The sequence below is a fragment of the Macrobrachium nipponense genome, chromosome 5 (genome assembly GCF_015104395.2).
Source record: "Macrobrachium nipponense isolate FS-2020 chromosome 5, ASM1510439v2, whole genome shotgun sequence".
NCBI classification, from domain to species: Eukaryota; Metazoa; Arthropoda; class Malacostraca; order Decapoda; family Palaemonidae; genus Macrobrachium; species Macrobrachium nipponense.
Window position 1 is genome coordinate 136,904,250 of NC_061107.1, and position 14,925 is coordinate 136,919,174.

A 14,925-nucleotide genomic window follows, 5' to 3' on the forward strand; every position below is an offset into this window, starting at 1 on the left:
GATAACATGATATAAAAAAAGACAACCAAAGATTAAGTGGCAATATCTGTATTTGCTGAGGTAGTCTAAAAGAAGGTAGTCAAAATAATGGTCATACCCCTACTAAGATTGAGGATAGTTGAAAAATAGAATGTAAAAACTATATTGATTATAATCACAGTAATAAATGAAAAAAGGAAAATACCAGTAGTGACAATAATCATAGCACTACAACAATAATGACAGATTCTGCAGATGCCATCTTGCAAAAATGGGAATTTAGTCATTTAGGGGATAAACGCTTTATTTTCCCATCTTCCCCACAATTTAGATATTGTTCTTGCCTCACTACTTAGGATGCTTTGTATGAGCAAATTGTTGCTGTTTCGCAGTCAGGTGATCAGACTGGACATTGTTCGCCTGACAGTGATTTTTAGATTGTCCAGGTGGTTTTCTGTGAACATCTGTGTGGCGGAGTGGTAGCGAGGAGTGTTTGGAGGCATCTCAGAATGTCATTATGAACAACAGTGATACGTCTCATAGTCTCCCTGGCGTAGTTTGTCCACAGGGAACACCCATAGATTTTGTAGCAATAAGAGCAGAAGAGCAGCGGTTTCAAGTCCCTGTGACAGAAGGCAAACCTCCTTGCAATTATGGTGCCAGTTGCACATATTTTACAACACCTCTGTTCTATGTCGGCCGTATCTTTTAGGTTGTCCGTGATAATGTGACCCAAACCCAAATACGGAAATTTGTGCACGAATTCCAGTCAATGATTTCCAAGGAAAATTTGTGGTTCTTCAATTTGCTTAAGCAATCTCAGGAGCAGCGATATGCACTGGGTCTTGGTGTCATTGTATAGGATATCAAATTCCTCAGCATATTGATGGCAAGTGTCAATGAGTCGTTGGGGACCTTGCACTGATGGGGAAATCGGAACCATATCGTCGGTGTAACAGAGGTTGTTTATAGTTGTTTCATTGACAGTGCATCCGATTGGGAGTAAGTTCAGTTTGACATTCAAGGCATCTGCATATGTATTAAACAGGTATGGAGAGAGAATGCCCCCTTGCTGAAGCCTGTTTAGTTTAGGGAGCTGAAGGTGTGTGACAATATGTTACCCCATTTGACACAGAATTGCTATGTGGAGAACCAGCAATATAAAATGCCAATTAGATATAGGGGCGTGCCTCTTTTATGCAGCTTCAGGGAGAGCTTCAGGTAGTTTACTCTGTCAAATGCTTTTCTCACGTCCACAAAACAGGAAAACAAGAGGGGCTGATGATTGGTAATAGTTCAGCAATTCTTTCAGTATGTAGATGCAGGCGTCGGTTGAGTGGTTTGCTTTATACCCGAACTGGTTGTCAGTGGTGTGTAGAAAGGGGAGAAGTCTCTCTAGAAGAACTGACTCAAGTATCTTTGACGTGATCGTTGTAATTGCCAGGGTCAGCTGCATCCTTTAGCTTGTTTATGATTAATGATATCAAGTTAACTAAGATTAGGGAGTCCGGAAAAAAATGGTGAATTATGCACGCATTGAAAAGGGCAGGTAACAAAGTTTAGATTATTGGGTGGCAGAATTTGAAGGCTTCCGAGGGAAGACCATCGCAGCTGGGCGATTTATTGTTAGGCAGGCTGTTTATGGCATCGCTGATGTTACCAGGTGTAATACAATCTGCAAAATGAAATTGAATGATATCAGTAAGGAGGCTACATACATTCCTTCAAGAGTCTTGATCGTTTATGCAATTCAGGATATTGCTGAAGTGATCTCCCCACATACTTACGATAGCCTCGCCTCGTCACCGACTGCTTCCCCTACTCTCTGTGAGAGCTTTTTAGTTTTGGGATTTAAGGACTGGATATCTTTCCAAAGGCAAAGATAATCACCGGATTCTAAGTTTCTAGACATTGCATCGGCTCTTAGTTTTATGTTGTGTGTCCTTCCCTTGGACTACATTTTGCCTCCACAGTAAAAGCATTTCTCGTGAATATGAATACAAATCTTTAACCAAGTCATTCCATCCCGGTATATTAAGTAGTTTTTGCTCTAATTTCTCAATTACTGTATAAGGCCCGTGATATTTAGGAGAGAGAGGTGACCCAGGTATTGTTAAAAATACTAACACTTTTATCTCCAGACTGAAACATTTGGACTTTTGCTGATTTATCCAAGTTGACTTTCATGGAATTTTGGCTTTTAGGGAAATATTCTTTAGATAGCTGTCTTACTTTAGATAACTTCTCTTTCAAGTTGTTCATAAGGTCTGTACATTTAGTTTGGAGGATTCTGATTCCTAGCAATCTGTTAGCCAACAGTCTTCCATGACTTTTAGGGGACCCCTGATCTCTTGAGAGTAAAGCAACTCTAAAGGAGAAAACCCCAAAGGTTTTTGTTTGCATTCCCTAATAACAAATAGTAAAAAATCAAGTCCATCCCAATCATGTGAACTTTCTAAGCAATATCATTTCAGCATTGATTTAAGTGTCTGATGGATCTTTCTATAGTTCCTTGAGACTCAGGGTATTATACAAATGAGTTTACAGCATGTAGTACTTTTAGTTCTTTTGAGTACATCTTCGAATAGATCAGAAGTGAAATCAGTTCTTTGTTCAGATTGTTAATCCTTAGAAATACCAAAATGTGAGAATATATGCAGCAAGTTAGTAACTATGGTTAGCAGAAATATTCTTAAGAGGGATACCTATTGGGAATCTGGTGTAGGTGCACATGATAGTGAAGGTGCATTTATATTGCCTTTACGAATGGTAGGTAGAGGACCAACACAATCTGTTAGAACTTTGTCAAAAGGTCTTCTAATACAGGGATAGGGATGAGGGGAGCAGGAGGAATAGATTGGTTGGGTTACACTACAACTTGGCAAATATGGCAAGATTTTATGTACTTTGCTACACATTTTCTCATTCCCAGCCAAAAATAGTGAGGTTGAAGCTTTTGATAGGTTTTCATAATACCTAGATGTCCATTAGGTTTTCTTAATACCTAGATGTCCATTAAGACCATCATGTGACAAAGAAATAATTTCATTCCTAAATGAGGATGGAACCACTAACTGATGTTCTTATGCCCAATCATATTCTTGAGAGAGGTGGCTAGGTCTAAATAGTCTCATAAGTCTGTTGTCATGTTGATAAAACTCTGGTCTTTCTTTAGCCTCATTAATTCCTTGTGGACGGGTAACATACACATGTGTTTACATATAGCTTTGTGGTAAAGTCCAGGTAGCATTACATATCGGGTAGCAATACATATGTATATGTTCAAGATTTGGCACCATCCAGATTGAACGAATTTTGTGGGAAAAATGTTTCTTGGTCTATTTATCACTATTGGCAATTTCAGATTGCCATACAATAGTCGAAGTGAGCTGAGAGAGATTCATTCTTGCTTGAGGTGGTAATGGGGAATGTTGTCTAAACTTCCCATCCAAGGATGAGTTATAGATATTTTACAATAAATATACTCAGAATTTGTTCCTGGTTTTAGTTCTTATGTTATGATATTGTCTAAGCTGTAATTATAATTTGACAAAATAAAAATATTAGAAAAAACACTTGTAAGTTGGTAAAAATAGCATATTTTTACGACTGTCTCAGGGAAAAGAGGCCTGCTCTGGGTGGGAAGTATTCACTTTCAACTTCCCGTGGAAGGTACAGAAATTTTATTAGAATGTTTTTCTTATACCATGAACATATTGATATCTTCCTCTTTCCATTGATGAGTTTTTTTTAGTTTTTCTTTGGAATTGGCCATCCTTAAATTTAGCTCGGTCATGGGTGTATGTATTAGTGTACATTAGCCAGGATTGTGAATGTTAATGTGCGAAGCTACCTGTCTCGCCAACATTTTATTAATGTAGGATCAGATTTCTGCATTGTGATAAGAAAATCCTTTGACATCATTGGAAGGCAAGCAAGAGAGAGAGAGAGAAGAGAGAGAATAGGAGGAGAGAGGATAGAGAGAGAGAGAGAGAGAGAGAGAGAGAGAGAGATTGGTGGAAGAATGAATGGGAGTGGTTAAATGGCAGTCAGAAGCATGTCTGTTGTGGCGCTCTGTAGTATGTCAGTGGAAGTCTGTTACAAGAGTCGTAAGCAGTGAGGTGTTTGGTGAAGTCAGAGTTGGTTTTGGCAGCAGTTATCCTTTGGTGGTTAGTTGTTTTGGTGTTATTTGATAGATTTTGGGGTTGTGAAGTTGTTGTGTGTGTGTGTGTCTGGTTTTGGTGAGGTTGAAGAGGTTGGTGGTGCAAGTGGAATTTCCTATCAGGGAAGCCTGCATGAACTGATGAGCCAACGCAGTTCTATCACCCCTTCCTGGCAGCATAGGATAGGATGTACAGCAAGCAGAATTTCCCAATCAGGAAAGCTAGCATGAAATGATTCAGCCAAGCAGTCATATTAGGGAAGCCTGCGTGAGCTGGTTGAAACAAGGCAGTCATATCATGTAAAGAAAGTACAGCAAGCTGAATTTTCATATCCGGGAAGCCTGCATGAACTGGTTGAGCCAAGGCAGCCTTATCACTACTGCCTGGCAGTATAGAATTCCAGGATAAATCGCTACCCCTTAGAAGGTATACACTTCAGATGGGGTGGAAGGCAGGTCCCCTCATTACATGATTGCTGCATGGGAAGGCAAGATTCTCATTTGAAGTATCTGTCTTGATTAAAACAGAAGACTGTTTCCTAGATCTTCCAGATTCAGAAGGGAAATTTCAGTGGCTATACCACTGTATGTCCGGTATCAGTAACCTCTCTCCTTGGCCTCCCTCCCAAGGAGAGATTCTTCGTCTCCATACGAGGAATTGAAGTGGGGGTTCCTAGAATTCATTGCTTTTGGAGTATTGGCCCAAATATGAAATTTACTGGGAGAGGGATGGAAACACTGTCAAGTTCTGCTGGAACAATGTCCAGTAGTCTTCTTATGTAATCCTTTTGGTTATGTAATCCTATTGAAACCTATAACTCATAGACAGCTTGAAAATTAGCTCTTTCATCATTTAAACTTGCTGCCAAGAGCATGTGGCATGTTTCACATATGTCCACCCACCAACCAGTTTCTCCTTTATTCCTTCAGGGGCTGACAGGTATTTAGTTATGAGCCACTTTTCCAGAGGCAAATAGTAGACTGAGCAGTTTGCTTTGGTACAGGTAATGTGTAGGTCCTGCATAATAGGAGCCAAGTCATGGTAAAAGGAACAAGTGTTTAATAAAAACTACTCATGTTAGCTACCTATATCACTGTAGGGGCTACAAACACTTCAATTAACACAGGCCTACATGGCCACAAGTACAGGTCCATAGTATACTGTAAGAAAACATGATCAATGTGTCATATCTATAAAATTGCAGTAATGTATTAAAATATTCACAATTAGTACAATAACATTGCCTTAAAGCTTCTCGTCTCAATTAAGACAAAACTAAATGTATATGCATACTGTATATTTCTACACATTTCATAACCTTTGATTTACCCGGTCTATCTCCAAGCACCAGGTAATGGTAAAGTATCCTATAGGCTACAATAGTTGGTACATAAATAAAACCAATAATTATTGCAGTATCATATGTAAAATATGTAAAATCAGTATCTCCCAAGATTTTAAAATGTTTGGCAAAGCTCACCATTACCAAAAAGTACTTTCTTATTGCCTTAACAAAAATACAAGTGTCACGACAATTTTCTAAACACCTGTGACATCACCACTTGCTGAGTAATACCCGTTAGTAGCTGTAGATCCGCATGGATGTATTCTTGAACATTGAAAAGAACCCTGGTATTAAGGGTGACTAGGGAACTGTAGATATCACAAAACCATTTAGTTTGATCATAAAAATGCTACAAAGGAAATATTGGCCTTTAGTAAACCCAATTTGTTGATTTACAAAAAAAAAAAAAAAAAGAAAGAAAAGTACAGTGGTACCTCGACTTACGAAAGGCTCAACTTATGAAAAACTCGAGATACGAAAGCAAATACGAAGATTTTTTTGGCTCTTCATACGAAAATAGTTCAAGTTACGAAAGGTTGTTGCTGTAATGTCCCGAGATTCGCCCGGACCACCGAGAGCAATTTTAAAACTCGCGCGCCACCAACTCTGTAAACTCGCCACCATCCTCCCGCTCTCCCATTGGTTCCTGATGCTAGTCACCGCCGTAAGATCCTGCTCTCCTATTGGTCAGCATCTACTCCTAGTGCTCTATGTATTCTATTGGTAAAAGGATGCTGTAAATTGAAAAACTTATTCATGCAATACATTTAATAAAAAAAAAACATTAGGTAAAGATAGAATAAAGAATAGAAATGAATGGTTATTACTGTTTGGTAGTTTCAGTAGTTGAAGAGAGATAATGAAAATTTATGGCTTACTGTGTGCTAGGAAAAGTGATTGCTTGGCAATCATTCGGTACTTGTAAGTGCTGAACGTAAACAGAAGTTTGGAAGCTTTTATTTTGTTTGATCGTTTATTATAGTTAATGGTTAATTAATAACTATTTGAAATGAGTACATACTGATCATTTATACATTTTATTGGCATATTCTAAGCTTTTAGCTTCTTAGGTTTAGATATCAGAATCATAGACTAGGCTACAGTAGCAACTGCTAACATAGGCTAGACTTATTGCTAAGGGACATATGCTAAAGTCCTAATATATGCAGTAAAAATGGGGTTGAAAATTACATGCAGCTGAATATTACTCAAGTATGTACAGTATTTTGCCTTTTTGGAGTCATATTTCTTCCGTCGATCGACGTCATAACCCTAGAACATGTGTTGTAAGCCTGGAAGTATAATTTACTGGGGTGTTTTTGTAGGGCTTGGAACGGATTAGGCATTTTACATGTAAAATGCTTCAAGATACGAAAAGCTCATGATATGAAGGCCGCCTTGGTATGGATTAATTTTGTATGTCAAGGTACCACTTTATCTCCAAATTACACCTCTTCTACCAGCCAAATACGCAATGGCAATAAAGATATTTATGGTACAGTAGTACAATAATACCCCGAACTTACGCGATTCCAGTTGTGCAAATTCACAATAGCACGAAAATTTGCGAATCTTCCAGAAACACAGCAAAACACTGCAAAATTTTGTGTTTGTTTAAATTATTATGTAAATTTTTAAGTTTTAAAACTTTTCTGGATAGTTTTTATTAAAAATTTATTATATTTTTATTTTTGTATGTGCATAAATATGATACAAAGGTAATTACAGCACCTACAGTTAGTGCATATATGTACTTTTACAAGATGCGATACCCATACACAAAGTTACTGCACTTTTCAAAGATGATATCCCTTCAGAAACTGCTTAATTTCTGAAGTATGTACTAGTATACTACAGTTAACAAAGTTTTTATGTTTTTAAGTGTAAAATCATTATGGAGGTTCTGTGTATGCTATTTATATTTTTGAAAATAATACAAAGGCAGTATGTAATTGACAGTGTTGTCACTATATAAGACCTTTATGATCAACTAGTAAAACATATCAGAGACATAACAGAGTTGTCGTTCTGTGAAAATTACCTTCTTAACCTCAGAGAAAAGTGCTGGTACAAGCTGTATGTACTACAATGTTACGTAATTACAGCAAATACATGTACTTTCAGAAGATGTAATCCCATTTGTACTTTTTAAAGATGATACCCCTCCAGAGATTTACCTCCATGATGTACGTATCTCTCTCTCTCTCTCTCTCTCTCTCTCTCTCTCTCTCTTCTCTCGCTCTCGTCTCTGAAAATCTCTCTCTCTCTCTGGCTCTCTCTATCTCTCTTCTCCTCTTCTCTCTCTCTCTCTCTCTCTCTCTCTTAGTTAGCCCTCACACTAGTTCTTGATTTTTAATTGATTGAATTTTACCTTCGCCCTCTGCAAACATTACATATGCACATACGTACATGTTTTCTTTATTTAATTGAATTGTGTACCTTCGTTATAACAGATTTATGAAGTTTACCTAGTGATGCAAAGAAAAGTTCTTTTACTCTTAGTGGAAAAAGAAAATGGCATTCCATGAATTGGGGGCCAACGTTAGTATGTGTACAAAAATGGATACATATGTACATAGTAGTTACTGTAACTATTTTTATGCAACCAGTTACTTCTTTTTTAAGAGTAATGCTTTAAACTAACTTTTAAACCAAAGTACAGTAACTTTAATTTCATTTAAAAGTTAGCTTAATACGTAGGGAGCATGATTAGGGTAACTTTAATTTCATTTGAAAGTTAGATTAATATTTAGGGAGCATGATTAGGGTCATATTTAGTGTTCAAACTCTAGAAGCAAGCATTTATTAGCATTTCTAGAGAGTGCCAAACTTATGCAAAACTTCCTCTGACGCAGGGGGGGGTTTTTGTCTGGAACCTAACCTCTCGTAAGTTCAGGATGTTACTGTACTCAATCAGCCGAGATTTTCAGAATGTAAACAATATCAAATACTAGTGGCGTACAGTGACATTGGTTATATTCTGTAATATACATTTACCTTTCCAAATTATAATTTTTTCCAGAAAATATAATTTTTTCCAGAAAATATTCAGTTTTATAGAGTTTTTCGGTTTTTAGAATTACGGATAGAGATCGTACACTTGTAAGAGCTTGCTCATCCTAATGTCTAATTATGGTAATTATCCATGGTAATTACTGTAATTACAGTTGTTTTGTTTGCTTATCAAAAGTTGTATCGCTAGTGATTCACTTGAGTAACCTACGGTTTTTACCATTATTACAGATGTTTTGTTTACAGTGTCAATAGCTGTGACAGTAGTTAACTATTCACACAACTATTGACACTTCAAGGGCTTAGCCTATCATTGAAAATCTTTGCAGGATTCAAAGGTTGTCACAAGAATGCTTCTTTCATCATAATTTTCAATAATTTTCTTAAGTTCAATTGTGGTTCTTACCGTTTTCCTCTTCTGTTTGTCTGCAGTGGCTGTCTTAGGACCAATGATTGAATCAAAATAGTACACTATAGAAAGTGACAAAAACTAAGGATATACCTGTACAAGCATTTACTACTTGCTCAAAACAATAGCGGCAGAGTGAGTGAGTTTAAACGAGCATGGGAACAACGCCAACTAGTGGTGACTGACCGAACCACTTTTGTTTTTAAAAAAAATTATGGTGCTGAAAATCGCTGATTTTCAGTGCTAGGCAAGCGCCAAAAAAGATCGCTGATAACTGGCTACTGCCTGTATACACACACACACACACATACACTGTATGTCTACACACATCCATACACTGTACACAAATTACGTACAGTACATAGATATAGGCAGTCCCCAGGTTACGACGGGTTCGGCTTACGAGGTTCCGAGGTTAAGGCGCATTTCAATTATATTCGTCAAAACTTACAATCCAGGGTTACAACGCCTACAACACTGATCTGGTAGATGAAATATGATACCAAAAATGCACAATAATCAATATTTGAAGGTTTTTTTATGAAAAATGCAATAAGAATGCAGTTTACATAGTTTTCAATGTACCCCAACATTAAAAGTAAGGTTTTCTTAGGGTTTTCGACGATGTTCCGGCTTATGACGATTTTTGGGTTACGACGCATCTCAAGAACAGAACCCCCGTCGTAACCCGGGGACTGTCTGTACATACATCCATATACTGTACACACATTACGTACAGTACAGTACATAGATACTTACAAGTGTACTACTGTATAGGAGTTTGTTTCTTAAGTTTGAAGATCTGCACTTGAGACGAGATAAGTGTTTAGAACAAATTGACAATAGGCTTTTTAATTTTATGTATATACGTACACTATTAGGTAAAGAATTAAAGTTATCAAATTTGAACAAAAACTTACAAGCAACTATACAGTTAGTAGTTTTAAGCGTTTGAATTTCAGGTGTACACAACCCTCACTACTCCATACATCTTATGAAGCTTGTAGATTTTTTGTGCAGAAAAAGCAGTCAAAGAATACACAAAATGAAAAATGGAGTCAATAATGGACAACGTAAATATACAAAAAGTGCTTGTGTATATTTACAATCTTGTTCAGTCCTTCATTTTGTTCCCACACGGTTTAGTACAAGCAGCAGTCCATAAATGAAATATGCATGAATTGTTACATTATTCAATTCACAGCCCCTTAAAGTGAAAGTGGCTTGGTGATATAGTCATGCATAGTAACAGGATAGAAATTGAAATGTAATTGGGCAGTAAGCTTATTAAGTGGGGGTTTTGTCTGAATTGCTTTGAGAGTTTACTGCATGAGGAAAATAGAGAATTCTCGGTTATGGGAAATGTCAAGTTATTGTGTTTTCAAGATTTCAATTAATATTTTCACACCAACTTCTGCCTTGCAGCCGGTCGAAATACAACCAGTGATGAATTAGAAGAGATGTTAGAAAAGGGGAATCCAGCAGTCTTCACACAAGGGGTAAAGACTTGTATTTGCATTGTTACAGTATGGTTTTAGTATGTGCATTAAAATTAATCTTAAGTAAAGTTGCTATGGAAAATAATTTTGTTGTATTTTGTTTGATACTAGAAAATTATTTCTTGCAAAATGTACTTCGATTGTAGAACAGACCATTGTAATCAGTACAGTACATGTTGCGATTAGATGTTCAGCAAAGTTAATTTGATGTGGATTATTTTTATAGTTGATCTACTAGTAGCACTATTTGTAAGGTAGTTTTGATATAGACTTTAAAAAAGATTTTACAGTTTTATACTAATTTTTAATTGTTTGGCAGATTATTATGGAAACGCAGCAAGCAAAACAAACTTTAGCAGATATAGAAGCCCGTCACAACGACATCATCAAGTTGGAAAATTCCATAAGAGAACTTCATGACATGTTTATGGACATGGCCATGTTAGTGGAGAGTCAGGTGAGAACACTAATTGTTTTGATTATTTTATTTTGTTTATGTTAACTCCATATATTTTGATTTTATGATTCTTGTTATTTATTATTTTACTTAGATTACATATTTTCTGTTTTATGCCTTTTGTTTTCTTTTAAGTTATGTAAACTGTATGTTTCATTTCAAGTTATAACTTTTATTATGTACTTATAATTCTTTAACGGTGTATGAGTATACTTTTCATTAATATTTTACATATCTTTTTTTACTAATTTTGATATTTTGTTTTGAGTGTGTTCTTTTCATTATTTTATCTTTGATTTAGACTTAATTTGCGTTTAGTTTGCGATGACAATATTCTTTTAAGTGCTTCCACAGACCACCATAACTAGTAAGTATTTCCATGTTATTGACTAATATTTTAATTTCACTGCAGTTAAAGGTTCCTAAAATATTTCTAAGCTCATTGTATTTATCACAAGCCAGTATGTACTATGTTCTTTCTGCCATACTGGTGGACTGCTGGCTATTTACTGCTTGATTTGAAATTCAGTTCCTTCCTTTTGGTGAATCTTCTAACTATCCTTTTATTGTTGATTTGGAAACTGACTTTCATTGTGTTCATATCTTAGTTCTTTCCATCATACATAATGACAATTCAAATTTGAGATGTTTTGAAGTAAATCATATTTGTATGTCAATTATTTTCCTAAAGTAGTTTGTGATTACAGTAATATTTGCAGTTCACTAAATTTGAACATTCATCAGCACAATACAGTATTATTTACAGTATTACTTAGGCTACTAGTGTGGTTCATATTTTTTGTTAAATTTTAAGTCTTATTATGAAATAATTATAGAAATTTGTTTGTAGGTGGTTGATGTTAATGAATGGAATGCTGTTATTCTACAGGAACTTCATATATGCCAGTTTACAAAGAATGGAGACTTATTTTACATGATACATTCTAGTTTTAAACTGAGGCAGGTTTGATCATGTACTGTGGCTTCCCATGCTCCTTCAGATTGGCCCTGTGTTTGACTACTTTCTATATATCATCATTATCTGATAGATTTGCTTTATTACACCTATAAAAAAAATATACATGGTTCATTCAAGGAAATTTCATACAGTACATGGTTAGAGGAAGCTTACATAAGAAACTGCATGAAACAGATTTAAAAGATACTAAGCACTTTTGCTATTCAAACCCAAAGAGAATTTTTGAAGGTTTTCAGACCATTCAGTTTTTTTCTAAGTAGGTAGTGTGCTCTAAAAATTCCAGATTTTGAGCAATTTATGCTGATTTTTTTAGGATGAATATTCTTGCCTTCTATATAGCTTTGTATTATTGTAATGATAATAAGGTGGTTCAGTTAGTCATCATCCAAAGTGATTTCATTCTCAAATTATTATTTGAAGACATTGTTAAAATATGAATACAGTTATTCAGTGTCAGTTAAGTTGGGATACATTTTGATTGTATCCTAAGGATTTTTGCTAAGGCCATATCCCTATATCTACCTGAATCAGTCATGCAGTTGCAGTCAGTCATTTGGGTGGTGTGAGGGAATTGGCAGACTGATAAACATCTTCCCCCTAGTGAATCTGTGATCGGCCTCTTGCTGCTTTGTTTCACGCTCAGCTGAGTTTTCTATACCATCCCATGTGTGGTGTTTGTTTGGATGTTTGCTCCAGAAACATTGCCCAATATGAAAGATTCAGTTTGTGGAGCAGTCTAGAAACTAAATTGCTATTCTTTTTTAGGATAATTATCCTGTTGTAAAGTTTGCTTCTAACTCAAAATTCTTAAATTGAATCTTTGATATGATGGCTTTTTGTGTATAAGAATAGCAATGGCTTCATTAATGATTGGCCTGAATGTGTAGCACAGCAATTGAAATTGATTTTTGATAATTTTAGAACATTTTTTTTAATGCTTTTGTGGAAATTATAAACTATACAGACAGGTCAACCAGTAACGAAGAAATTAAGATGGTGTGCTATAGAATAACTTTCATTTTGCTTTTGAGTGTTTTCTTTCTTTCTAAGCATTAACGTGTAAACTCCATGTTCTTAGGAAACTGATACTGATGCCCTACTCCCTGTCACTTCCCCCCAGCAAAGCTGTTATCAGATGACAACAAAGTTGCCCATTAGTGTATATCTGTGACTCGGCATCTATCTTCTCCCCTCACTAACAAAAATGTAAAATCTGAGAGAAGTTAAGTCCTTTTTGACTTTTAACAAATCTTCAGTGAGAGGAAGAGTTAAAAAAAAAAAAAACTACAAGTGCAAACACTGTAGTTTTTGCATTAAAAACTTGAATTTCATATGCTTTATAAAGTTTTTGGAGAACAATAAGTGGGTGAAATGTTTTGTTTGAGAGTTTTAATGTGTCAGTTATGGTAGCGTCAAGGCTGATATGACAGTGCTCATGAAAGTGTTAGGTAACAGATGAATTAGAAAATGAAAGAACAAGGACAAGAGCATATTATTGAGGTAGTAAGAAGCGCAAGCTGAAAAGTTTGGTAATTCCAGTAACTAAATATCCATCCCAGTTATGTTATTAATATCGGAGTATTAATATCAGAGTAACTGTGATTGCATGTGAGTGAAAAATAAAGATTTGTAGCTCTTTGTAATGATTCCATTCAGTACACAATACGTACATATATCTAGTATCAACACTTAACATAATTCTCTCTACACTTCAAAAGGAGAGGGTAGAATACATTTACAGTAGGCATCAAATCCTTGCTTTTCAGCCCTTACAATCTTCTAGCACGGATGTAGGAAACACGAAATCATTGTATGCCTGTGGCTATCAAGTACTTAAATTTAGATAGTATATAATATTTTGTGGTAGCGACCCATATCCCAGTCATTTAAACAAATTCAGTGATGTTACTTTTAAAATCTACCTAATTTACCAAGTTACTTTTTATAGAACTCTAATTGCAATTTTTCTTTGATTTGAAAGACTTGATTATTTAACCATACATTTTAATGTTTTCTTGACTAATATTTATATTGTAATGTGCACTGTACAATGTAATGTGTTACCGATATTTCAGTTTAGTATTGCCTAATTAGTGAGGATATGAGGTTTTTAATGGATTAATTTTTGACCATTTTTATTTTGTATGAGACCATCTATGAAGACTTGGAATATTACAACCACAAAATTTATTCCAAAACTGGTCGATAAGAAAGGTTAATTTTGCAAAATAATTTTCTATAACTCCAGTTCTTAATGGTGACAATAGGTTGGAGTAGATAAATAGAATTCCATTTGATTTCAGCTTTATAAGATTGTCAGGCCAAGTATTTTGTAGAAACCCTATGTCCAGTTTTGTTATTAATTGACTTGGGTGCTGGCACAGATGCATACAATCTAACTTGAAAAATATACACCAATATTTAGCATGTGTGAGTGTTTATCTTTTGGTAACAGAACAGAACATAGACCATTCATATTTTGACATAGCATTGAAAGATATTATCTTGTATCATTCCTTTATCAGCACTGTAGCTAGAATTATACATTCTCTTTCTCTCTCTCTCTCTCTCTCACACACAAATGTCTTGCTGTAATATATCACTAACATACTAAATTTGCAAAACTTGTATCAGTATACAGAGGCTTATCTTCTAAGTGAATAGGACCACAATTGTTTGTTTGAATGTGACCAGTGTCTTGTCATATAGATGACACTTACAAAATTTTTCTGTATACTATTTTTCATTTAAGTATTCGTACACTAAAAATTTCGTTACATTCTATAAACAGTTAACAACCCATAGTTAAATCCCACTTATACAAAATCTGCAGCCATATACTATGTACGTATAAATAAATACATATAGACTTCTGTACTGAAAATTTGTATGAGTGTGTCAGTATGGAAGAATTGTCATTGATAAAGAAAAATGAGATAGCCGGAAAATTATGTGTACCATTTTACAGTTACTAAAATTTTTAAATAATAATTAAGATTTACATAAATATTTCGTGAAATATTAAATTGCACTACTATATTATAATCCAAATATATTTTTGTTCTTCATTGTAGCCATGTGA

The 14,925-nt window shown here is 35.2% G+C and overlaps 1 protein-coding gene across 11 annotated transcripts in view; it reads left to right on the top strand.

The window, feature by feature from the left end:
• The window catches only part of LOC135215658 (syntaxin-1A-like), a 478,239-nt gene that overhangs the window by 343,732 nt on the left and 119,582 nt on the right, over window positions 1–14,925 (top strand). For all 11 annotated transcript variants that reach the window (XR_010314752.1, XR_010314751.1, XM_064250598.1 and 8 more), the window contains 2 exons: window positions 10,334–10,407; window positions 10,727–10,864. Coding sequence is in view for 9 of the 11 variants with exons in the window: in XM_064250598.1 (XP_064106668.1) it covers window positions 10,334–10,407; window positions 10,727–10,864 (212 nt within the window). In the remaining 2 variants the exon portion in view is untranslated. The remainder of the gene's footprint in view (window positions 1–10,333; window positions 10,408–10,726; window positions 10,865–14,925) is intronic.